The sequence below is a fragment of the Colius striatus genome, chromosome 12, assembly GCF_028858725.1.
Source record: "Colius striatus isolate bColStr4 chromosome 12, bColStr4.1.hap1, whole genome shotgun sequence".
Classification (NCBI taxonomy): Eukaryota; Metazoa; Chordata; class Aves; order Coliiformes; family Coliidae; genus Colius; species Colius striatus.
Genome location: NC_084770.1, coordinates 6,901,334 through 6,927,519, shown reverse-complemented (window position 1 = coordinate 6,927,519; position 26,186 = coordinate 6,901,334). Strand labels below are relative to the sequence as shown.

At 53.1% G+C, this 26,186-nt stretch overlaps 1 protein-coding gene across 1 annotated transcript; it reads left to right on the top strand.

Annotated features, from left to right (window-relative positions):
* The first annotated feature begins 495 nt into the window (after positions 1–495).
* On the top strand, positions 496–23,307 carry MASP1 (MBL associated serine protease 1). Its single transcript, XM_062006128.1, has 11 exons — positions 496–599; positions 2,555–2,780; positions 10,282–10,459; positions 10,725–10,856; positions 11,445–11,641; positions 11,949–12,096; positions 12,588–12,706; positions 13,531–13,609; positions 18,013–18,150; positions 18,849–18,923; positions 22,407–23,307. Exons 1-11 carry the CDS (start codon positions 595–597, stop codon positions 23,300–23,302), a joined length of 2,193 nt encoding a protein of 730 aa, XP_061862112.1. The 5' UTR covers positions 496–594; the 3' UTR covers positions 23,303–23,307.
* The last annotated feature ends 2,879 nt before the right edge of the window (positions 23,308–26,186 follow it).

Sequence of the window (26,186 nt, the reverse complement as noted above, 5' to 3'; positions counted from 1 at the left end):
CCGAGCAGTGATCCCAGCTGCAGCACCACCACTAAAGCTATTTATCCCCGCACAGGTTTGATTTGGGGTTTTTTTCACACATTCTTGCCTTCTGTTTTTACTGGAGCCTCAGACCCTATTGAGAGGCAAATTTTAGCCATCTGGCAAAGCAGGCTGCAAGGGGGGGGGGGAAAGGAGAGAGAGAGAAAACACAATGTGCACGGGCACACACACATACACACACCCCCCCATACACACACACAAAACTCTGGAGATTACGGAAGACAAAAACTTGGCTGAATGCTTTTGCTGGGGCGCACGGGCAGCCCGCGGCGCAAGAGGGGGAGCGGTGGGGAGCCCAGTTCCAATGCAGGCAGGTCTGCCTGCGTGCCTGTGGGGATGTGGGGAAGGGTTGCAGGCAGGGGAAGGCGTGACCTGCATGGAAAATGCCAGACAACTCCAGACGCACACACACATAGGCGCGCACACGCTCGCAAATCTCCGGCCAGAGATAAGGCGGACAGCGGAGCGTTTGGAAGGAGGCAAAGGCGTCCCCCGCACCCCAAGCAGCAATCCTCCCCGCCAAACCCACCGCCAAAGCCTCCCGGCGGCACAATGAGGTGAGTCCCGCCGGGCCGGCGCCGGGGTCCCGCAGGCTGTGCTCTGAGGGCACGGCAGGGCAAGGGGGGCCGTCCCGCCGGGGAGGGCTTTCCCCTGGAGACCGGGGCTCCGCGTTCCCCATCCGCGAGCGGACGAGGCGTCGCTGATGCCTCGGCTCGGTGCTGCAGTCCAGCTCGCCCGCCGGCATCCCGGCAGAGGCGAAGGGAGCCGCGGGCGATGGGCACACAGCCCGGGCACGCCGCTCTGCCCTGGGCCGTGGCAGAAAGGTGCGAGCGAGGAGGGATGTGCTGCACCAGCCTCAGGTTTCTACACACGCCGCGGCCGTTTATCACTTTTACGTGAGGTTAAAACTTTCCTGGCACGGGAAAGAAGTTTTGGCTCCCGTGTTTAAAGGGAAAGCAGAGAGTTGCACCCACAAACGGCCCGTTCAAGTCAAGGATGTGATGCTCATTTACACCATCTGAGCATCCAGCCCTGTGCATGTACTCCGAGCAGAAGAGAAACAGATTTTCCCTTCACACATTTTTGTGGTTTCAGACAAGCTGTCAGAAAAAGACATGCTCAACCTCACTCTGCTTGAAACAAAAATCGATCCAAATTTCTCAGCTCCCATTAACATTGCTTTGTAACGAGGAGCTGGGAAAAGTGATGGCACTACACAAACGAAGCCCAGGAATCTTCTCTTCTGGCTTTGAAAGAACACAGGCAGGTTAAAAATAATCCACTTGTGTAGCTTCAATTTCCTCACAAGCATACCTGACTCAAGCCCTGATTTTGAAACTGGGAGTACGTGTACATGTGAGTAGTTCCAGCTCCTGTAACACACCTACGAGGCCTTGCCAGACCTTAGGACCCATTTTGGAAAGTGGAAAAATTTGTCTCTAATGGCTCTAATTTGCTGCATGTTTCTGTTCCATCGTGCACTCCATTGGGTGTGAAGAGCCTGAGGTCTGCTTCACTTTCTGGGCCCCATGAAGTGGCACAGGCTTTTGTGTTTGCACCTCCAGCACATACAGTGTTCTCCCCTTGCACAGGGAAACACTTGGGGTTTGCTCACTTTCATGCTCAAATGGAGCTCGAGGCTGGTGTGAGGTCAGTTGGACTGCCACTGATTTACCTGCCCTCTCTGCCCTCCCCTGGGACAAACACTTTAGGCTGAGATTTTTTTTTAAAGCTTAGTTTGATAACAAAAGATCTCTAAGGATCTCAGCCTTTGTGTGCTTCTCCATCTGGGGTGAGTGAGAAGCAAAGAGAAAAAGAAGACAGGAAAAGAAAGGAAGAGGAAGGAGAAGGAAAAAAGGGGAAAGGAAGAGGGTGGGCAAGAGGAAGCAGAGGGAAAGGGAGGAGAGGAAGAGAAACAAAAAAGTAGTGTTGAGTAACACTCTGGTTTATACTGCTGGGGCCTCAGTCCATCCTTGCCCATCTGCACAGACGTGTGCTGTTTATTGAGAGTCAACGATCCCAATTTGGCAGGATGAGGCTAAACAGCAATAATAATAATAATGATCCTTAGCAGTTATTGCCATGATGCTTTCATTAAACCGATTTAGAAAGCATCATTATTTGATTAAGCATCCTTATGTTCATCCTTCCATTAAATGAAGATTTGCCCATCAGAGCCCTATTAGCCAAAGGACGTGTTGCCAGCGGCTGCTGCTTCCAGAAGTGAGAAACACCAAGCTCCTGACAGCGCCCAGAGCTGTGGGAGCTGTGGAGGTGCCTTGGCCACCCACCTTTCAAAGGGACTTGCCCCTCCTGGGAGCTATGTGCAGCTCACATCCCCCCCCTCCCCTTCCCCATGGCTTGGCTGGGGGTCTGCTCACGGTGACACAGTGCCACACATCCCCTCCCAGCCATTGTGAATGTGTCATGACCCACTAGGGAAAAGAGACCGAGCCCTCAACAGGCTTTGGCATCACTGGAGTTTGGTTTCCTCTCCTTGTGGATTTTGCAGGTACCCCCTGAGCTGGTCCTTGTGTGCCTTGCTGCTCTGTGTGGTGGATGCCATCGAGCTGACAGACATGTTTGGGGAGATCCAGTCTCCCAACTTCCCCGACTCCTATCCCAGCGACTCGGAAGTGACGTGGAACATCTCTGTGCCCGATGGGTTTAAAATCAAGCTGTACTTCATGCATTTCGACTTGGAGTCATCCTACCTCTGTGAATACGACTATGTGAAGGTGAGCTGTGATATCAACAGGCCACATGGTGGGGTAGACAGCAGACCTGTGTGGCCAGCTGAGAAAGAGCTGACAACAAGCTGGTTTTCCCCATTTTTTTGGCACAGAAGGTGTCAGTTCAGTGGACAACAGGGTGAACGTGGGTAGGATCACAACATCCATTGGACTAACAGTGAGAGAGACACCAGATTCAGAGCTTACCAGTAGCAGCAAGCAGGTACTTTCTAGGTTTGCCTGGCTGGACAATCACCCAGGACAAGCCTCACCTTGCCCCTCTACACAGAGGCAGGTGGAGGTTGCACCCAAGTCTGGAACCACAGAGCTCAGCCCCGGTGCTAGTTGCCAGCTAATGGAAATTATTATTTTATTCTTGCCCTAAGAAAACAAAGCAAACATTTGTGTGTTTTTTTCCTCCAGGATCTGTTGTTCGCCGCTTTAATTTCCCCTTTGTGCTGGCACTCATTCTGCTACTAACAGCTCTCATTGAGGTTTGATTAGTTCTTTCTGCTTCTCCTGGATCTTCTCCAAGCACAAGGGCCAGGGACATATATAGAGATATATTGCTTTAAAAACCCAATAAGCTCAAGGAGCGGATTTCTTGGAAACCTTCTCCATTCCAAGCTTTACCCCTCCTCCCACCCTTCACCCCCTGCTCATTTTTCCTTTTTCATAAGGCTCCCTGTTATTTGGCCATGGTGCCAACTTGGCACCACAGCCCTCCCCGCTGCTGGATTTCCATAAGAAGGCGGTATTTTTCACAGGGATTTAGATCTCAGCTGTGTAAATTTGCTCGGGGCTGTAACTCAGCTTGCAGAGCCTCCACCATGGAATTACATTTGAATAGTGCTGCAAATGGCTGGATACTTAGGTTACTCTGCTGAGTAGGGGTGCAATCTTGGTGTTGCTAAACCACCAGCTCAGAAAATGTTAAGGAGGGAGCAAATGACTCCATGACTGTTCTCCTCCTTGAGTCGATGTGTCCAGCCTCTGTCTGCATCAGCACAAGACATAAAAACAGCATCAACATGCTCTTTTGACAGAGGCCAATAGTGCATGGCTGTAGAATATCATTACAGACCCACACATACAGATGCTTCTCCTGCCAGAACTATTGCAGATACTTAGAAAGCTACAGGTGGTATCTCTCCATTTGATGGAGCTCGATGGATTCCCCCTCCATGAACTTGTGCCATTGCTTTCTGAACTCATGGGTGACCTTAACCTCTGCAGCATCCTGTGGCAGAGTTGCACAGGTTATCTATATGATTATACACCTCTGTGTGTGTGTGTAAGAACACACCTTCTTGTCTGTTTTGACTGTGGGTTTGACTGAGCTTTCACTCTGAGTCTTCATTTTCTTGACTGCTGTAAGGAGGAGGTCAAAATGGGAGCTGAACAGCCCCAATGCAAGGTGGGGACCCCGCTCAGGACAGGCAGAAAGCTGCCATGCCATGACCTTAACTCCTTGGCTGCTTTCCTTACCTCCTTGGCTGCCCACATGCCCGAGCTCTCAAGCAGTGTAGAAAGTCATCCTGAGTGGCAAGCTCAGGGCAAGTTGAGCTGTAAACCCATGCAGATCTCTACCTTCGGGGTGGTCTTCAGAAGGGAACAGTTTCCAGAGCTCTGAAACAATGGCTAATTAAAACAATAGCTGTTTGTTTATATATATGCACATACACATGCGTGTGTGTGTGTTTATATAAAAAGAACGTGGCTCCTAGAGAAATGTTCACTGGCTGGGAGGCAAATGGGGATGGCAGAGAGAGGGAGTGGTGCTTCGGTAAGGAAATGAGCCAGGAGGAAGGGGAAGAACAGCCACCTCCAAAGTACATACCCAAAGAAGCCCTATGCAAGTAGGAAACAGGAGCACACTGCCTCAGGAGGCTGAGTGCCAGGCACAGCAGGTCAGAGACAGCCTCTCCCCGGGTCTTGGATGGGAGCCCTCAGCCTCCTGCCATCTCCAGGAGGATGGTGAAGGGGCAGCCATCCACCCTGGGTTTTCACCCTCTGTCCTCTGCTGTGCTCATTGACAGGCTCATCCCAGCTCATTGCTGTCCCCAGGGAGCTGATATGGGGTTCCTCATTTGCAGGGGTCTCACCTTGGTTTGCCTGGATCCTTTCTGGAGTCACCCAGCAGTGAGCACTTTTGCACACAGGTTCCCAGCACTGGCTCGGGGCAGCCCAAAAGCCATGGCCGTGACCAGGAAATCTGGTTAAGTGACTTGACTGGTGTCACTGAGGAGTGGTGTGACAGGGGCAGGGAGCTGGGACATGAAAACCCAGTGTGGGGCCAAAGGTGGGAGATGAAATCCTGACCTCTGAGGAGCTTTCACAAGTAAATCCCTGAGCTTATCCAGGAGATCTGAGCCTAGGGTCCCGGCCATGAGGTTTTGCACATCGCTCGGTCAAGCTCTGAAATGAAACCAGCCCCTGAAGTCTTGGCAGCCAGCTTGGGGCCTGTGATGAGTGGAGTTTCCCCTGGTCAGCCCACGGCAAGTCCTTGTGGGACATCTCTTCACCTCAATCTCTACCACTGAGTCCTGATTCAGGTTGGCACATTCTTGAGACTTGGCAGGTTTCAGCACATGCCATTGGGCTTTCCCTTCATTTCTTGAAACCCAGGAGTTGTCTGTAATGAGTGTTTGCAGATGTGCCTGGCAGCAGGAGGGCAGAGGGATCCATGACACTTTGTGGGTCTGGTAGGTTCCATCTTCCCTGACACAACCCAAGTCCCACTTGGATGCAGCTCTTCAGATTGTGTTCAGACCTCTGCCCATCTGTGGCACTTGGGACACTTTTCTGCAGCTGTTATTCACACCTGTGTCTCCAGGGGGGAACTGTGCCATTGGATGTTTACCCAGGCAGGAATCCTACTAACCCCATGTGTGGCTGCCAGGCATCTCAGGCAAAACTAATGGCTGCATATAAATTTGTTTCAAGATGGCCAGGGGCCCAACTGAGCACAGGAGGCAGTTTTTGCTGGCCATGGTGAGAAACTGGCAAGGGAAAAACAGGAGTATGGGCAAAGGTCCCTTGAGCATGAAGGGCCAAGGAAGGAGCTCACTGCTAGGTTCAGGGCAGTGTGTGCACAGCCTGGGGCTGCAGGAGGGGTGCACGGGGTCCATTTACAACTTCCTCTACTCAGAGGAAGGGGGAAAATGCATAAAACAGGGCTTGTCATAAACTAGGGGTTCAGGAGAAGAGCATCCTCTTTTGGTGCTGTCAGCCAGTCTCAGCCAGGGGGGAATCCATGCCCTGAGAGTGTGGGATCCCAAGAGGAGCTTCTCTACAACTACCTTACAGGACGGTGTAGTGAGGTGGGGTTCAGTCTCTTCTTCCCAGTAATGAACAACAGGACAAGAGGAAATGGGCTCAAGTTGTGTCAGGGGAGGTTTCAGTTGGAGGTTAGGAAGAACGTTTTCCCTGAGAGGGTTGTCAGCCCCTGTCCCAGGCTGCCCAGGGAGGTGGCTGAGTCCCCATCCCTGGGGTTATCTAAAAGCCGTGTAGTTGAGGTGCTGAGGGACGTGGGTTAGTGATGGGCTTGGCAGTGTGACATGAGTGGTTGGACTTGATGATCTTAAAGGTCTTGATATGATCCTGTGAAATCCTGGGAGGCAGCTGGGAGGGCCCAGAGCTTTTCTGCTCACCTTTCCCATCCCTTTGCCTCTGTGTAGAGGAGTATGGGGGCACTGGCCATCCGCTGCATCTCTGGAGACCACAGTCACCCCCCATGCAGGAGAAGAAGGAAGCATAGGAGCAAGACAGTAGCTCCATCAGCACCCCACCGTCCCACCTGTGCTCTCCTTGCTCCCCCAGACTCCCAGATAACAGGTCTGGCCCAGGAATAGGGCATGTGGATGCAGCAACCCACGGGAGGGGACAGTCTCCAGATGCTGAACCAAGTTGAGAACGGAGGAAACCACAGCAGAGCTGCCATGCATGTGCCTGTGGCAATTCAGGTGCATGTTTGCACATGAAAGAACCCTTAAGTTATATCAGGGAAGGGACATGTGTATGTTGGTGAGACCATCTCTACAAGACCTAGAGAGAGGCTCCTGCTGGGGTTGTCCCATGCCTGCCTCACTTGCACAGGCAGCAGCAGCAGTCGTTTTGCTCTGGGTGTTGGGTCCTTGCATGCACTCTGGCTGCAAGGCAGCCCAGCCAGGGCTGTTTCATGCCCTTCCCTGTCTCTGAGCATCTCCTCCCCATGTCATGTTCCCAGTGTCTTCAGCCCAGCGCTGCCGTTTCTCTGCCTAATGAGCCATTTATATATATTATGAGTGGTATGTTTGGCCTTCATCAGTCCAATTAGTGCATTCCTGGAGGGCTGGGGGAGGAGTGGGTTGGCGGCTGTGTTTCCGTATTGCCGGCTGCCTGCTCCTCTCGGCAGACACTGAACCGCCGGCACGATTTAACCCTCCTGCTGCAGGAGGCACCTCCAGAGCATCCCCAGTGCCCCCCCAACACACACACACCCCCCTATGCCCTGGGGCAGTGAATTTTGCTGCCAAGCTATCACCCCAGCTCCTCCCTCCTGTCCCAGAAAGGGAAATCAACATGGGACAAAGCGGGAGCTGCACAGCTTGAGTCACCACTTCTCTTAGCCACAGCACAAGGCAGAATCAAGGGGACAGAGCCACAGCTGGGGGAGGGATCCCCTCATCTGCCTCCATCCAGAGGGGCAGGAATCTCACTGAGGGAACAAGGAGGCGAGCAGAAAGGGGAAGGATGGCAGGAGGCAGTGGCGAGGGCAGATCTAAGGCACGAGAGTGTCGCTGTATTTTATTTTTCAAAGGAGGATTCTTTCAGCGTATTTTTATAGGGAATTTCTCTGCAGCAATTGATGTTTCCCTCAGGGACACATCTTCTCTAGTGAAAACGTCGACATCGTGACCCGAGAGGGAGAAACTCCAAACAAACAACCAGGATTTAATTACCAGCCTGCTCGCTGGATGTGAATGATCTACCAAAAAAAGTATACAGTCCTCAGCAGAAGCAGCAAATATTAACCAGGGATGATGACCTCTCTGTTTAGTTTACTGCTGGAGAGCTGTCTCTGCTCCCTGTGGCTCAGGGCATGGGACCCGTCACAGATAAGGGGCTGTGGATACCTTCAGTGAAGAGAGAACAAGCCTCATCCTGCTGCTGTGGGGCTGGATCCAGGGATGCTGGGCAGGGGGATCCCCACGGCAGGAGCATCCTCAGGCCAAGACAAAGGGCACAGTGAGGGTTTTCCTGTGGTGCTGTGCTGCAGGTCCCACACTGGCCAGGGCTGGAGGAGAGGGACAGGGGCTCACACAGTGGCTTCTGTGTCCCTGCAGAGGTGCCAGCCATCAGACCCAGACGAAGGAGCAGGCTGGAAACCGCTCCTTCCTACAGCTTTCCTGAAGAAAAAGGCTCCATGCCATGCACTGGTGCTGCCACAGCTGAGACATTGTGGCGGGGCCAAAAGGCCTTTTTTGGTTTATTTTGGTGATGGTGCTCCTGTTTTTCAGTCTGTAACACTTCCATTTCACGGGTTTCAAAGACATTCTAAGGCACCACAGTATATTTCAGAGGGATTGAAACCAGATGGATCCAAAGTACTTGTTGTCTTTTTCTTTTTCTTTTTTTCAAAATGCTGTTTCACAGAAAAAAAAAAAAGAAACCCAAAACATTCATTTGGGTTTTTGTCCCAATGCAGGGGGCGTGGTTGTGCTCCAAATTCTCAGCATTTATCATCGGAAAGTCTCTCTCTTTTCTGTCCAGCCCCAGTTTGTATGAGAGGATGGAAAATCTCTGCAGGCAATGTCAAGGCATGCTGAGTTGCCATTTCCACGTTGGCTTTCCCTGATGTGAGTGCATTTCCTCCTGCTTGTTCAGCCCTGGGAAATTTCCCTGTCAGCCCCCAACACTCCCCAGCCAGCACATCCCAGGGGTCTCCAGGAGACAGGGGATGCAGCTGGAGGAGGGTCTGGCCTGGCTGAGGCCACACAAGCTGGGGAAAGTGTTGCATCACCTCTGACTCCCCCGTGGGTCTCTGAGCAGTCAACTGTTGTCCCCAGGCATGGGCTGGGGGTTGCACGCTTCATCACAGCCTCAATAGCAGTTGGTTTGACATGAGCAAGAGCAGAGGGCTGGCACTGGTGATGTTCATCACATTCTTCAGCTGAGAGGTTATTCATATTCAAATCTTCTGGGGGGAAGCAGGCAGGGTGCTGGGAAGGAGCTGGGAGAGGTTGTGGAGACAGAGGCTGGGGGTGGGATGTGCCAGAAAAAGAGGTGGGGTCAATGCTGAAATGGTCCATGGAGAAACAGCAAGGAAGAAGGAAGGGAGGGGGTTTCCAGGGAAAACTGGAGGGTTTTCTGAAGGGATTACAGTGCTTGAAGGCACAGACATGGTTGTTCTTCAAAGGGATACACAGAAAGGCTGGTGAGCTTGCTAACATGACAACAGGGCACTGTTGGCATGTTGGTCACCTCTTGTGGCCCTCTGGACATGTGACTCTGAGGCCAAACTGTGACTGATACTGCAGGTCTGGAACCAGACAAGGACCCTGTGTGACAGGGACAGGACTGAGCTTGCCCAATCCTGCCCAGGAGACATAAACATCATTTAAATTACAGCTGCTGCTTTGTGCTGGGCAAACTCAATGGGTAGGAGCTTCTCTGATGTCCCAGTGACCTCCCAGCAGCACAGCCCTCACACAGATCAGCGTTTGGGCTGAAGGAAGAGGTGAGGGCGAGCACCTCAGGTACCGACAGCTCTGAGTGAGAACCAACACAGCTTGGGGATGATTTTCACACCTCTTCTTCTGTGCCACCTGCTCACATCCTCACCTCACCTCCCAGACATGCTCCTTCCCTGCATCCTCCCTTTACACCGCCCAGCTCCTCCCTACATCCTGGATGCTGCCAACTCTCTCAGCATCCACTTCAGGGAGTGACCACAGGCAGGAGCAGGCAGACCTGAGTCCCTGTGTTCATGTAGCAGAAACCATTGAATCATTTTACTGCAGTAACAGCATCTCAGAGACAGAGCCATGCTCTGAGCATCCACAGGGTCACACTTGGCTGCAGAAGGTGAGGTGAGTGCTTTGGAAATGGCTGGAAATTGATTTTTAGGACCAAAGCAGTGCAAAGCTGAGCAGGACAAGGCACCCAGGGGTACAGAGCTGCATCCTTAGGCTGTGGCCATTAAAAGCTGACGGATGGGCAGCTTGCCCCATGGAGACACTGCTGAGCTCTGGCAGGGGACAGGCTGGACAAGCACAGCAGAGACATGAGCTCTCACATGCAGAGCATGGCTGCACGCCGGGCCTGACCTTCCCCAGGAAGGCACCGTGGGCTCTCTGGGCTCACAGACACCCACAGCCCCATACAGAGAAAATTCAGAGATGACCAGCACTGGGGAGCACCCCATGGACATGTCAAACTCCTGCACTATCCAAGCGCTCAACAGAGCTCAAGGGGAAAGTCTCAAGCCCTGCCCAACGCTCACTTATGTTTTTTTTGCTGACAGATTGAAGCTGAGGACCAGGAGCTGGCCACCTTCTGTGGCAGGGAGACAACAGACACCGAGCAGGCTCCTGGCCAGCAAGTCATCCTATCCCCAGGGCCCTACATGGGGCTCACATTCAGGTCTGACTTCTCTAACGAGGAACGTTTCACCGGCTTCGACGCCCATTACACCGCTGTGGGTAAGCAACAGTGAAGCCTCCAGGACCAGCTTGCTAGTGCAGGATGAAAAATCTGCTAGGAGTACATTCCAGGCCAGCCTTGGGGGCCCCAGCAAGAGAAAGAAATCCTTGTGTGCAGCCCTTGCGCTGTGTGGGACTCACTGAGTGTTCACATGAGCCACTACATGAGACAGTTTGTTTCCCAGTGCTGTGTCAAGTGTCCCCACGAGGAATGATACATGGGAGGCTGCAGGATGACTTCCCTTCCCTCTTCTCTCCATCCTAGATGTGGATGAGTGCCTGGAGAAAAGTGATGAGGAGCTGGCATGTGACCACTACTGCCACAACTACATCGGCGGGTACTATTGCTCCTGCAGATTCGGCTACATCCTCCACTCTGACAACAGGACCTGCAAAGGTATCCCCAGGCACAGCTCAGCCATGGAGAGGGGCAAACAGAGGGGTCCCTGACCAGGCAACAGACCAGCCAAACACAGGCAAAACTGCCCTTTCTTGCTTCCAGGAGGGATGAGGTGGGTGTTTCCCTACAAGCAGTGGAACAGGCTGTCCAGGGAGGTGGTGGAATACCTATCCCTGGAGATACTGAAAGGATGCATAAATGAGGTGCTAAGAGACACAGTTTACTGATGGGCTTGGCAGTGTGAGGTGAGTGGTTGGATGTGATGATCTTAAAGGTCTTTTCCAACTGAAACAATTAAGTGATTCTAAACCAATAGCCTGGGACTGGAGAGTTCCCAAGGCCCACAATCCTCATGTGGGAAGGAAATGTCATTTCTCCCAGGGGCATTCTGCTCAGCTAAGTCCTATAGACCTCAAATCAGAGAGGTCTCTGCTCACAGTCTGTATCATGTAAATTAGCTGATTTAGCTCTCCAGCCAGGATCCTCTATGCCACAGGCATCCCACTTCACTGGGAGGGTTCTTGAGTGTGGTCAAGGCTGGGATGTGGCTGTCAGGGCCCTGAGGGAGCCATGGCTGTGTTTCAGTGGAGTGCAGCGACAACCTGTACACCCAGAGGAGTGGGGTGATCACCAGCGCCGACTTCCCCAGCCCCTACCCCAAGAGCTCAGACTGCCTGTACCGTATTGAGCTGGAGGAGGGTTTCTTCATCACTTTGAGCTTTGAGGACAGCTTTGACGTGGAAGATCACCCCGAGGTGACCTGTCCTTATGACTACATCAAGGTGAGCTGGACTCTGCACACTCCTGTCTTGCTCTCCTGTCACTTCCCGGGTACCTTGGGACTAAAATTGGCCCAGTCCAAACGGGGGTGATGAAGCCAGTGGGAGCCTTGTGCTCAGTTGAACTCATGTCTCTTACCAGCTCTGATTTTGACCTTCTCAGCTAATGCTGACCCTCTTTTCAGTTCATATCCTCCCCAACACATGGTGCCTCATTGACCCCACAGCCCCATCCATCAGCTTCATGGTGAATCAGTCCTCAGGGATCAAAGGTCTCCCTCAAGGCACTCACTTTTGTTTCCCTTGGCAGATCAAAGCTGGCCAGAGGGAGTTTGGCCCTTTCTGTGGAGAGAAGTCCCCGGGACGCATTGAAACCCAAACCAACAGTGTGCAGATCCTCTTCCACAGTGACAACTCAGGGGAGAACAGGGGCTGGAAGCTGTCTTACACAGCAATTGGTAACTCCTGCTGCTTTCCTCTGTTTACTGGGCATGGGCAATGGGAAGGGCTTTATAAATCCTGTGGGTGAAGACCATGAGTTTGATGGTCCATAGCCTTGTCTCCAGAAAGAGTCTGTTCCAGACATCAGAAAAAGAGAGGAGTAAAATAACACAGAGCCCTTCCATCAAAGGGTGCTTTTTTTCCCTACAGCAAATGTGCCCTGAAACAAGATCGTGCTGCAAAACAGTGCAGTTTTGGGCAGGATAATTGCACAAGCTACTGTTATTAGCTACCAGCTTTGTAATGCCCAAAGCCAAGCTGTCATACACTTGAGGAAATACATGGATCCTTCTAGAAGAGCCTGGCTGAGCCATGCCAGTGTAGGCTAACAGCAAGAGAAGGGCAGAGGTGCTTAGACTCTGCTACATGAACTAGGTGGCAGACCTGGGACTCTACATTTCCTCTGTTTATTCAGCTGAGTTTTGCTTCCTTTGCTTTTTATTCAAAGGAAACCCATGCCCACTGGTGCAGCCACCAATCAATGGGAAAATCGAGCCTTCCCAAGCCAAGTACACTTTCAAAGACCAGGTTGTCATCAGCTGCAACACTGGATACAAAGTACTGAAGGTATGGGGTGACAGTGTGAAGCTGGGTATGTGGGTAGGAGAGGGGGTTATCCCTCTTCCTAAAGCCATTGCATCTCTGGGAGACTGAACACAACCCACACCCATCATTACCTCTTCCCAAGGGCAAGGACAAAGCCTCCCCTAAGAGCCATCAACTTTCCTTCCCAAAGATGCAAAGGAAGAGAGGAGATGGCACTTTGCTGAGCCACCCTCTGGAGCCAGACAGCTCACAGGATGCCACACTTGGCATCTCTGCCAGAGAAGTCAGCAAAAGCTCTGGGGGAGAGGTGCCAGGGCTCTGCCTGCTCCCCACCTCAGTGAGTGGTGGCTCAGCTTCCCAGGCAGCCCCACAGAAACCAACTGGGAGGTCCTCTGGGACTTTGGGACAGCTTCAGCAAGTGGAGAGAGACAGGATTGTGTCAGGGGCCCTCTCCAGGAAGCAGCTGAGAACGACAGGGAGTGCAGGTGGCTCACGGGGTGGCTGTCCTCTCTCCAAACCAGTAGCCTGCTTTGGCTTCCAACATGGAGCTGGGTACTTCTCTGATCTCCTCCCAGACTCGTCCTTCATGTAGAGCTGCCTCCTTACCCACCCAGCACCTAGATCAGAAATAAATGACTGCAGTTCTTTTGCATTCACCAAGTTGCTGGCAACAAGAAAACCCTTCAACTGTTTCCTTCTGTTTATATTCCAAGTTCTAGCTGCAAAAGCCCTCTTCCAGTGGAATCTGGATGTATCTTGACTAAATCATGAAGAAATTGACTTTTTATGGAGAGATTCTTGCTTTGTATATTGATGGTGCTTTTTTACTGGCATCTTCTGCACAGGATGACCAGGAAAGCGACTCTTTCCAGATCGAGTGTCTAAAGGATGGGACCTGGAGCAACAACATCCCTACCTGCAAAAGTAAGGACACCCCTCTGCACGCTGCCAATGTGCCTTTCCTGCTGAAATCATTCCATGCTAAAGGGAGCTGCCCTGCCAGAGTGGAGTTCCTTGCTCAGAGACACAAACCCAGCCAGAGAGGCTACATAACTCTGCAAAGCTCTTTTGGCTTGTTCTTGGATAACGTAACGGGGCTCACTCCAAATGCCACAAGCAGGAGGTTGGTGCTTTTAGTTAGATTACTCATATAACTTGATTGTGAGCCATTTTACTGTCTCCCTGTCAAAGAAAGAGTAAGCCTGGCTCCTGAGAGCCAGGGAGCTCTGTGGGATAAAGCTGGGACAATTTGGAATAATCTAGTACAAATTTCCTTCCCAGTGGAGGCTACAAAAACCAAGGGCATTAGAGAGGTTCCAGGTTCAAGCATAAACTGGGCACCGCTCAGCTAAGCGAAAGGATAGAGAAAAGTTGCCCTAATATTTAGAAAAGGTGAGAAGAAAGGAGGTGCCATTTGAAATGATGGGTGACATCGGCCATCGGCTTTTCTTTCATGTAACCCAGCTCTCCTATCCGCTTAGGCTTGGGAAATGTACCTGATAACATCTTTGCTCTTTCCCCTAAACCCCTTCATCCTTCAGAGAGGCTCTCACTGCTGCTCAGTCTGCTGTAAGGCTGTCCCAGAGTAAAGCAGCAAACATGCTCACAGAAGGTCCCGAGACCTTCCAGGAGGGGCAGGACGAGATGCTCTCAAGGGATGTTGGGATCCAGATTCTCCTCATCTGGGCAAATCCTTTTAATATTGTGGATGTCAGTCTAGAAGTTTAATTCTGGAGTTTTAATTCATGTTTTCTCACTCAAAATGGAAACTGGGAGGTTCCAGGCCTGCTAAATAGATTCATATCTGAAAGGGCTCCATAGAAAGCGTTGAGTCAGTGATGCCTCTGCCCTACCAAGGAACTCCCCACTTCTACAACTCTCACTGCCACAGTCTCCCATTGATTTTATGCAGCTTGAGCAGTGATAGGATAAAAATTGACATTGTCTAGGGAAAAAAAAAACCAAAAATCTAGACAAATATTTTTAACCCCCAAAAGTACAATTTTGGGGGGTAAAACATTGAACTGTTTACCTGCATTATTCCAGCCAGGCTGGAACAGATCTCTTCTTGTGTGATATGACTCACTGCACTAGATTTTTAAGACTTTTCTTTGGGAAGCCAAGAAGCCCCTAAATGGGCAAATGAGGCCTCCAAGCTGCAATGCCTCCCACCTCTCCGGGATGTCTGGGAGAGGCAAGGCACGAGCGAAAACGGTTTTAGAAAGCAATGCAGAAAATAGAAAACTTCTCAGCCAAGGTGGATACAATCCAGCTCCACGGCCTGGCGAGGCTCAGCATAACCCCGTGATGGCTTCCCCTCAGCCACTGTCCCCAGGTTGCCCTGGCCGAGCGTGTCCCTGGCACAGCCGTGGCTCCACCGGCACCCTGGCACGGCTCACTGGGCCCTCATCAACGAGTTCTGGTGTTTTGGGGGCTGGGTTTCCTGCATGCTTCTCTCTGCTCATCTACTAATTGGGCTTTCTCTCTCTCTCTCTGCTCTCCTCCTTCCCCTCTGCTTTCGGTGCAGCTGCAGACAGAGCCGACAACCAGACAGAGGGAAGAGCCGGCTCGGAGCAAGTGGCCGTGTGAGGCTGACGCAGGCCCTGCTGCCCCGACAGGCAGCCTCTCTCCATGCCCCTCTCTGATCTGTCCTGCCGCTCAGGGCACGTCCCCTTTGCCCGTGGTCTGGCTGCCAAATCCATCTCTGTGGCTTGTCTAACCGGCATGGCACTCTTAACCCCCCTCACGCCTGGTGCTTTCTTAATTCCGTCTCAAGAAGGGGGAAGGAGATTTGGAGTGGAGCCTCCCCTTTCCCGCTGCCGCGCCGCCCCACGGGAAGGGTGCCAGCCCCCGTCCCAGAGCTGCTGCCCCGTCCCAGAGCTGCTGCCCGGGGACCACACGCTGCCCACAGCCCCTGGCACCTCCTCCGTATCCCTCATCTCTGCTCGGATGCCTCGGCCCGGCTCTGTCCCCCTCCAAGGCGGCGGCTGGCACGGCTGCCTGCTTGTTTGTTTGTTTGTTTGGATTCAGCCTCATACCGCCCTTCCTCCCTGGCCAGACGTCACAAATAAGAAACACTCCTTCCTCTCCTCTCTCTGAGAGCCCTGGTGCCTTTCAGACTTTCCAGGCAAGGAGGCCTAGAGGATGGGTTGGCATCACCAGCCCTTTCCTGCAGGCACCGAGCCCTGGCACCAGCACAAGGGGTGCATGTGCCTCTGCCTCCTCTTTGCTCCCCACTTTGCCCAGTGGAGGTGAGGACGGGCTGACCTCAGGCTCATTGCAGTTGAAGGAGGTCAAAACCCGGAGTCTGGCCCCATTCATGTCCCCAAGAGCCCAGGTCACATACCCTGGACCTCTCAAGGCATCAGAGGCTTTGTTGGGACGATGCTGAGATATGGACCAGAGGCTGGGAGGGAGGAGGTGGTGCATATGAGGGAGCCCAGTCCACCTCTGGTCCTACAAAGATGTTGATGCTAAATGACCCCTTTCCCAAGGTAAAAGCCTGAAAAGGCTCACAGCACAAATTCCCTCCCCTTACCCTTTCAGCAGGACCTTGGACAATGACGGGGCAACAAATCTATTCAAGAGCCTATTCTCCAGGCATCAGGCCTGCCTCAGGCTTGGGGAACACACAGGGAGAGTACAGGTTGTGCAGGCCAGTGGATGCTGCCCTGCAGCCATAAACAGACCCAGAGCAGATGTGCAAGCCAGGCTGGTTACCCAACATCCACTCCCTCCTTCCTGCAAGCCCCAGCATGCCCCAGCATTTTATAAAGGTCCCACAGTCACTGGTACTATGGCTGCTGTGTACCCAGACACCATGGGAAGAGAGCAGGAGAGCTGAGTCCAGACGGGGACCACTTTAGGCTAGTGAGAGGGGCCTGTGCTCGCCCTCTGCTCCTCTGCAAGGCACAGGTACCCAGAGCCTCTGCCCAACCTGGTGGCACCCACATACACATCCCATCACCTGTTTTCCCTGTAGGGGGATAGAGGGGACCCTGGTGATCAATGGGCTGCAGCATTTTGATATAAAACAAGCATATTTCACTCAAGCAGCATCCTACCCTGAGCATCTGTACATGTCCCTGGTGCCCGCTACTGCTTCTAGTGAATTCTACCTTCCTCAGCCTTGATCCCAGGAGATCCCTGGATCTCCTGCCCTTGCTTCCTTCTCATCCTATAGCACGTGAAGACCCACAGAGCTCACATTATCCCTGATCCACAGGACTCGCTTTCTGCAAAGTCAGCCATCCCCTACTCAACCCCTCATCTTAAATGTGGCAGAGCCCAGCTGTGCAGTACTGGATCCTGGAAGGATCATACCCAGTTCCTGCCCTCCTTTGGGGCAATCTCCCAGGACAGGGCAGAGGAGGCTGCAGGGCATCACCCAAGTGTGCTGTGAAATGCCCACGTGGCAGGGAGCCGCAGCTCCCATGGGGTGACTCCTGCCTTTGCAGGTGAACCACCTTGCAGCCTGGAGTCCTTCCTGGGGTGAGTGGCACAAGCCCAATCCAGGAGAGCCAGGGCAGGACACTCTGAGGGAGAAATGGGACTGTGAATAGGCCATGGGAAAGGGCAACAGCACCCTGGAAATCCTTCTCCCTCCACCAGACCCTGAACCCACAGCAGGGATAGGTGAAGCAGAGCCAAACCTGCCCAATGGATGGAGCAAGTGGGATCTCCGGCATGTCTACTGGCCTCCTCCCTGCCTGCAGACCAGCCAAGCCACATGCTCAGTGACTCTCATTCTCTGCCATCGCAGGACAGCCAGGAGCTAGGGTTGCTCAGCCTGACCTGTAAGTGCTCAGCAGCACTGTTTGGTGAGCAACACCTAGAGCAGGAGCGATGGGGCTGTGCTCTCAGCAACACCGGGTGCCTAGAGGAGCACCCCTGATGCATCGTGTTGTGCCTAAAGGATGCAAGACATACTCTGGGATCATCTCTCATTGGATCTCACCTGCCAGAGCAGGTCTGAAGTGCAAGGGAGGGGCTCCCAGGTTTGGGGTGTCACCAATGTGAGTGGTGGCCGTACAGCCTGTGAGTAAGCCAGACTGCAGGTGCACAGCAAAGTCACCCATGTGCCTTGTCTGTGGGGTGGCCACAGTGGGGTCTCACAGGTCTGGGCTGCCCTGCCTGGGGACAGCTTCCTGCTGCCAGCTGAGGCCATCTCAGGCTGTGCCTCCCACAGCACCCCACAGAAAGGGGATACAGGACTAAATGGGCCCTCACACTGCCCCATAGGACCTTTGTCACATGGCAAAGCCCAGCTGGCTGGACATCTCAAGAAACAGCCCAGGGCTCAACACCCGTTCTGTGTTGGCTTTCAGTTGCTGACTGCAAAGCGCCGCTGGAGCTGGAGCATGGCTTTGTCACCTTCTCCTCCAAGAACAACCTGACCACGTACCGAGCAGCCATCCAGTACCACTGCCAGCACCCCTACTACCACATGGCCCCCAACAGCACCGGTGAGCAGTGGGGTTGTTCTTCAGTGCTCTGAACACCTGTTCCCTACAGCATATGAAATTTTCTGAGTCTCTGTGAAAGGAGATGCTGCTGGAGAGAGCATTAGATCCAGCAGCCTCCAAAAGGGCTCCACAAGGCTCCCCATCCCAGCACTCAAGTGTCCAGTATAGCCATAGCAGTAGGATCATGGCAGACCAAGTTTCCTCTTTGTTCCCCTGGCGCACAGCCACAGAGACAGTGTGAGGTGCTTCACCAGGCACCACAGGGCTCTCTGGACCCATCTCTGGGCAGCAGAAGGGGTATGCACACACCCCAGCCCTGACTCCTCCTCCCCCCTCAGCAAGAAAAGCCAGAGGATTTCCTCACATTCCTGTCTCCTTGCTCATATCCCCCTGCACACCCACTGGCCCCGTGCATCTGGTCCCAGCATCCCACGTGTGCTGGTGGAGCAGGCACTGGCAGAACTAATGGGGCAGCAGCTGCCAGCCGAGGCAGGGGGCACAGTACAGCCCTCCAGACAACTGAAGACAGCCACACCAAGGATGGTGGCACGTCCCCTGCAGAGAGAGCTTTAAGGAGAGCTCAGGTCTTGCTGTAGAAAGGGGTTCAAAGAGTCCTGACAGCTGCACAGCATCTCACTGCAAAAAGACACTCTCTCATGCCAGGGCCACAGCTCAGCTAATGCTTTGCTCTCTTCCAGCCACCTACACATGTGATGCATCTGGGGTATGGAGGAGTGAGGAGCTGGGGACCGAGCTGCCATCCTGCCAACCAGGTACTGGTGCTGGGGTGGCAAGGGGTGGCTGCAGAGCAGGGACATGCTAGGGGGATGCTCCCATGACCTGGGACAGTGACAGTGCCATATCCCTTGGCTGTACGTATCCAACCACTGCAACATGTGGCCAGGAGCTTGACGGGGACAGAGGCCTCCTGCTGTCCCATCTGGCCCAGAGTGCAGTGGTGGCACTGGGCAGCAGTGATGAGGGCATATCTCCCTGGCAGTACAGGGCAGCAGTGGTGCCACAGCCATCCCAGCTGTCAGGGCTCCCCAAGCTCCACGCTCCATCAGACAAGGAAACCAGCAGCCCCAGGGCAGAGCCCACTGGCCACGTTCAGCCCTCAGCATCACCAGAGATGGCTCCAGCCAAGGGCAGAGCATTACCTGCCCAGCACCCCTGGCTCTCAGCTCCCATTAGCAGTGTGTCCACATGCAGGAACAATTAGCACCTCTCCAAGCCTTGCACAAAAACTCGGCCCCGTTGCAGGGAAGGCAAAGTCCCAAGCCTTTGAGCAGTGGCAGAAATGTTTGCAGCCAGCAAGTTTCCAGGCCAGGCGCCCGCTGGGGATTAAACAAAGTCCCTGGGACGTGGGCTGGCCATAGCCCAGGGTGGGGCTGGGTCTGGCTGCCAGGCAGGAGCTTGTGGTCGGGTGTGCAGAGACAGATCTGCAGAGGGGTGCTGGGATGCAGCTGCCCTGCAGCAGCTGGAGCTGCATCCACTCCAGAGTGCAGGACCTGTCTCAGCACCACGGAGGATATCTGCTCTCTGGCTACATCGAGTGACTGCAAGGCCAGAGGAGGGATTCTCTGAGACTCCCTGCATCTCCAGGACCAGGGCTGTGGCTGCTGTTGTTGTGGCATCTGCTGCCTGCATCTCTCCTTGATGTTTCAGCCTGAACTAATTTGAGCTTGGGAGCATATGGGGACATCTTTTAAGGGCCATAGATGTTTTCATTTCCAGGCTTCCTGATTAGTGACAGAAGTCAGAGAGACTTCAGGAAAATGGAAAATCCCAGGGAGAGGGTGACACTCTCCTGAGATCAGGATCTGCAGGCAGCAGCTGGCCAGCTGCTCTTCAGATCTTTCCCCATATCTCACGCCACCTCCCCATCTATAGAAGCTCCTCTTCCCGGCCACTCTGTGCCTGCCTCTGCCATTAGTGAGAGCATTTGCAGCCTGGTCAGCGTTTTTGATATGTAATTTAATAGAATAAATATTTGGCTGGATGCGCTTCCTCTAAAACCATCTCGCTGGGCCAGCCATCGGCTTTGGTGCAGCAGAGCAGCTGCGCTGGGCCAGGCCAGCAATTATTTGTCTGAGCACATTTTCTGTTCCTTGCAGCACTGGGAAAGACAGGGGAGCTGACCACGTGCAGACACTCATCGTGCTCCCTCCCTGCTGGAGCTGCACTTTTCCAAGCAGTAGACCCCATGCACAACAAATAGCAGCTCCCGGTGCTCGTGCCCTGGTTGCAAGGCTGAGTCTCAGCCCCAGTCCCATCACCCTCCAAGATCAGGCCCTCTTTCTCTCAAGCTTTGCATCCTGCCCTCACAGCACAAGGGACGTCAGGGCAGAGTCCTGGCACTTCCCATGGAGGGTGTGGGTTCCCCTTGCAGACTGAGAGGAATGAGACCAGCATCTGAGTTGCTGCAATTCAAGACTTCCAGCTATAGAAGGGACAGCCCCAAATGTCTCCCACAACCTCCGAGTGACATCAACATCCCCAAGCAACCTGGGAGTTCCCCTATGCAGTGCTACCATTAAGGCTTAAGTTCCCCAGGGGCAGGATTGTCTCTGCCCACCCTGTTCAGCCCTCTCAAGAGCCACCTTCAGCATGCTGAGTCCCTCCTCTTCCTCGTGCTGTGTCACAGTGCCTGGATAAAGCTCCTGAAGGCAAACCAGACAGCACATCAGGACTCTTCAGACATTCATTCTGGGTCTGTTGAGGAGCTGAGCAGAGGGATGTTGGTTTGTCTGCCAGAATTGTGGGGAGGATGTGAGATGCAGGAGTAAAGCCATGGTGCTAGGCAACATCCCACAACCGAGCCTTCTCCAGCCACAGCTCCTCTGGGAGGGCAAATACCATGGCCATGAGACTGCAGACCTTATGACGGGTCTCAGAGCAAGGGGTGAGGCTGGGCTGATGTCAGGCTGCAGTGCTCCCATCGGTGTTCCCCTGGATTTCTTGGCACACTGAGCAGGAGCCGGCGAGCAGCTGGAGGGTCTGGGAAGAGCTGACGAGCTCTTGGGGCACAATGAGGCTGCAGGATTACTCATTTGGCCTTTCTGCTTCTGAAGTGGTGTGGACCCAGCCAAACCACTCCAGAAACTGAACTGCAAAGTGAAGAATGGCCAAGTGCAGGCTGGCCCTCAAGCCATCTTCTTGTCCCATCTACCAGTTCAACTGTACAACAGCCCCTTAAATCACAACCCTGAATCACTGCTTGAACAGCAGTAATTCAGGGCTGTGATTTAAGGGGTTGTTGTTCTCATGGCTTGGCAGGAGTCATAGCATCTGCTGGGTCTTCCAGAGAGCAGAAGGATCCCTCCACTCGCCCTTCCATAAGGAATCTGGTAGCACCATGGTCCCCAGCTGGAGCACATATCACATAGACGCAAACCAAGACTAAGGTCTGATCCTACTTACAGTACTTCAAGTCCCACCCTGGCTCACACATTTTGCTGGATCCATGCCTGACTTCAGTGTCAGAGCTGGTACAGCTTGGGGGTAGCTAACCCTGGATGAAAGCCTCCACAGCCCCATAGAGTGATATACACAATTCTGACTCCATATTCATGCCCAGTGGGGAACAGCTCACTCTTTACATCAGATGGGCCTATTATTTGCAGGTTAAATCCTCCAGTCTTTCTGAAATTTTCTGAGTTCCAGTACATGGAACCTTGGCACAAACCCACCCTTTTCATCAAGGGCTCTCCACTTCCCTGTTGTGAAAGTGCCACATGTGCTGCAGCCCTGTCCTGACAGGTACCAAGAGCTTGATCCTTCCCAAGCTCTCTGGGCCTGAGGCTCACCAGGCTGAGAGATGGAAACGTGCCTACAAAGTCCATGGTCTTCTCATAGCCAAAAGCATTCACATCCTCCTTTCACAGCCTATGTCAAGGATAAGTAAGAAGACAGACAGGAGGCTACTTTTCTGGAGTAAATGTTTAGGAATAATTCATGGGCCTTGACTGCCCATGATGGACCCAGGATGGACTCCCGCAGAGCCAGGACAGCAGCATCAGAGCTCCAAAGGCCTGTTAGTATAGGGGATGGGGTGTAATGTCCAGCCTGCTCCAAGCTCTGAAGCACACTCTGACAGGAGAAAAGAAGAGTTGCCCTCTATGGAAAAAACCAGACATAAGTGAGTGTTTGGTTTGAAGGCAACCAACCATGTGGCGTAATCTACAGGGATGTCCTTTTTCATCTGTTCCCTAGATAAGGGCTGGGACTAACTGCCCTGTGCTTTCTGTCCGCAGTGTGCGGCCGGCCAGCTCGTCCCCTGCCCGGCATCATCAAGCGCATCATTGGTGGCCGAAACGCAGAGCCTGGCTTCTTCCCCTGGCAGGCCCTGATCGTGGTGGAGGACATGTCCCGGGTGCCCAACGACAAATGGTTTGGCAGTGGGGCCCTGCTCTCAGACTCCTGGGTGCTGACGGCTGCCCATGTGCTCCGCTCCCAGCGGCGAGACAAAACTGTCATCCCTGTCTCCAAGGAGCACGTCACTGTCTACTTGGCCCTTCACGATGTCAGGAACAAGATGGAGGCTGTCAACCGGACAGTGGAGGAGATCATCCTCCACGAGGAGTTTGACATTCAGAACTACAACCACGACATCGCTCTGGTCAAGCTGAAGGAGAAGGTGACCATGGGGAACTATGTCATGCCCGTGTGCCTGCCCCAGTTTGAGCACGAGCTGGAGGGGCCTCACCCCAACACACTGGGGCTGGTGGCTGGCTGGGGGATCTCCAACCCCAACATCACGGTGGATGAGATCATCAGCTCGGGCATGAGGACACTGTCTGACATCCTGCAGTACGTCAAGCTGCCCGTGGTGCTGCACGCCGAGTGCAAGACCAGCTACGAGTCGCGGTCAGGCAACTACAGCGTGACCGAGAACATGTTCTGCGCCGGCTACTACGAAGGTGGGAAGGACACTTGCCTGGGAGACAGTGGAGGAGCCTTTGTCATCCAGGACCCAGGAACCCGGCGGTGGGTGGCCCAAGGGCTGGTCTCATGGGGTGGCCCAGAGGAGTGTGGCAGCAAGCAGGTGTATGGGGTCTACACCAAAGTCTCCAACTATGTGGACTGGGTGGAGAAGAAAATGGGCTCCTCAGAGAGATGGACATTTCTGGACACGGAGCTGGAGAGATGAGTGACTAAGCATCCTGTTGCCACAGCTCCCTTTCTTCTTGTTGTTGTTGATTTTTAATATGCTCCAGACTCTGGTCTTTCGCAAGCAGTAGCCACGATGCTTGGCACACACCAGGACTTTGCCAGCCCTCCACGTCCTTTGTTTCACTTGATCCTATGTCCCCTCGCTTGCGCTCTTAGGAAATGCTTGCCAGGGAGCTGGGAGAAGAGAGCAAAGGGCAAGACCTCATCTGGCAGCCTCAGCTTGTGCTGCCCATCTCTAAACCTCATTCACGCTCCCAGGGAGCCTCCCTCCAAGCCAGGACAAAGGCACAGTGATGGAGGCAGGATTTCCCTGCCACCAGGGCTCTCCAGCCAGATCTTCCCTTCAGACGATGCAACTGAACAACTACAGAGGCTACAGATAGCATGGAAAATCCAGCTGGGCGGGCTGGTCCCCCACATCTTCTGTGAGAGAAGCAGTGAGGGAGGCCTGGAGGGGGCTGCTATTATTTATATGTGCAAACAAGTATCCCTGTCTGATGGCATCTCAGGCAATGTTCACCTGGCTGCAGGGACATGAGGATGCATCCACTTTAACCCTAAACTTCAGCTAATGGCTGACAGGATGGCAGCAGCTCAAATTGGCTACCCTTACCCCACCATATGAGATGGATGTCCCACAGAGAACATAGGACAAGGAGCACAGTTTGGATTCAGAGTCTCACTCACTTCAGCCACCAAAACTACTCCAACCCTCCACCTCATCAAGCCCTCTCCAGTCCTCTGCCCAGACTGGCTCTTGGAATGGTTTCCAGCTGCAGGAGACCTCCCAAGGAAAGTTGTCCAACACACAAGACAGCATCACCTCTGTTGTACCTAAGCAATACTTACTTTCAGCAGAATCATTTCAGATAAAATGCCCTTCTTTGAGGTTTCATCTCTTCTTTAGGGGCCTGGGTAGTCCTGCATTGCAGTGCATCCATTCCTGCAAGAACCCAGTCCTTAACTGCTTTTGAGGCCATTGCTTTGGATGATTTACAGGTTACCAGTGGTATTCAGTGTTTGTTCACAGATCTTCTGGCCTATTGCAGGTGTCCAAGTCATTGTAGACTGTCCCCAAGTCACCTCACACACCAGAAGTATGCGTGTCTCCCCAGCCTGCCTCCATGGCCCATGCAGACAAGTAAGCCCCACCGGAACAAGGTCAGATGAGCTTACCTTCCTTCAGTGGGAACATCATCTCCTTCACTTGCCTGCAAAGCCCTCCTGTAGCTGTAAGCAACATGCAAAAAAAGGCCTGCTGTCCTCTCTGCATGCCTGTAGCCTCCTGTGGGCCTCTCCTCCTCCTCCTCTGGTTTTGCCATGCAAGGAAGGAGCCAACAGTGAATGAGCCACTCTACCCATTTTGCTGTCATCCAAAAAGCCATTTGTAGAGAGGAGCAGAAGGCCTAAGAAAGGTTAAACTTGCAGACACACTAAGAACTGTACTCTTGGCTATGTCACGTAATTGCAAGGTATTTTTAATATATAAATATATATATATTTCTTTTTTGATACTACATTCTGTAAAATATCCCATGTCATGTAAGGATGGTTCTGTGTAATCTTCCTCCTGAGAACAGAATAAAACTTTGATAAGTACTGAGCTTGTGCCCTGAGGCTTCTATCCCAAGAGGAGCAGAGTGGAAGCCGGTTGCCAGTCTCTGCCACGCACATCCAGGCTCTCAGGGGGATTCCCACACTGTCTCTCACATCGACGGCTGCTCAGCCATGGCCCCCACAGCTTCATGGGCTGAGACAGACCCTGACCCACTGTGAATACAAATTGCAAAAACCAAATCCTGCCCTTCAGTTATTTGCAGCCTCGGCACATCACAGAAGATGGGTGGGGAGGGGGTGGGAGGAGGAGAGTGTGGCAACCTGTATGCTGAGAATAGCAAGTAAGTCTGGGTTCAATTGACATGCAGAAGAAAGAGCAGGTATGTGACTTTTGCTTTAAAAGGGGTGAAAAGTCAGCCCATCCCTGCTAGCTGTTGGACTGAGAGAGTGTATCCTCACAAGCAGAGGCTCTGCGGCAAGCACAGAGCTGAGGCAGAGACACAGAGCATCTCTGCATTATAGTCTGTGAAAATCCAGCCTTTGGAGAGACCTTAAAGTCATGGGTACTGTTTCCTACCACGTGCTTGGATCCAGGGCTGAGTTGAGTTATTGGATCCTATTTTCCTGCAGCACAGAACTGACAGGACAGTGCCGGGCTCCTCTGGGTTGACAGCAGGGAAGACAGTGGTGGGTTTGGCTCGCTCACTCACAGGGCTGCTCACATGTCCAGAGACATCAGAGGGATGAAAGGGAGGAGAGAGAAAAAGCAAAATCAAGGCATGGTCCCCTGAGCATTAAATCATCATCTTTTAGGATCTGAGCCTAGACAGCTGCAGGGCACGTTTAAAAATATTGCTGCCCTACAATGGATCAGGGAGATGTACAGACTCTCCTCCACCTCTGGTCAATGGCTCTGCCAGGAAATCCCCAACACACCCCAGCCCTCAGCCCTGCTCACCAAGCTGCTGTGCTATGAGTGCCAGCCCCTCCTGAGTGCTGGGGCCAGGCAGCAGAGGACAAAAGTGAGAGCAACAGCAACAGGCTTCAGGTGGCAGCTCAGAATCTGAGTGTGGTGAGAGTTTCCCTCCAGGAAGATAGGCACAGAGATAGAAGTTTATCAGTCTGGCTGTGGTGAAAGGCCAGATAAACATCCCTGGGTGAGGTTTACCCATCCCTGGTTCCATGTGAGTGACAGGCATGGGCTGAGATGGTAGCAGAGCCTAATCTCGGATAGAACCAAGGGGCAGCCAGGACCTGCCCAGGATCCATGAGGAGAGAGAGATACCTTTCTCTGGTCTCATTGG

What these genes read in the sequence shown, in the direction of transcription:
- MASP1 (XM_062006128.1), top strand. An exon ending in GCTGTCTTACACAGCAATTG is followed by an intron (nt 12,097 to 12,587) that starts GTAACTCCTGCT and finishes TTTTATTCAAAG; the next exon opens with GAAACCCATGCCCACTGGTG. An exon ending in CTGGATACAAAGTACTGAAG is followed by an intron (nt 12,707 to 13,530) that starts GTATGGGGTGAC and finishes TCTTCTGCACAG; the next exon opens with GATGACCAGGAAAGCGACTC.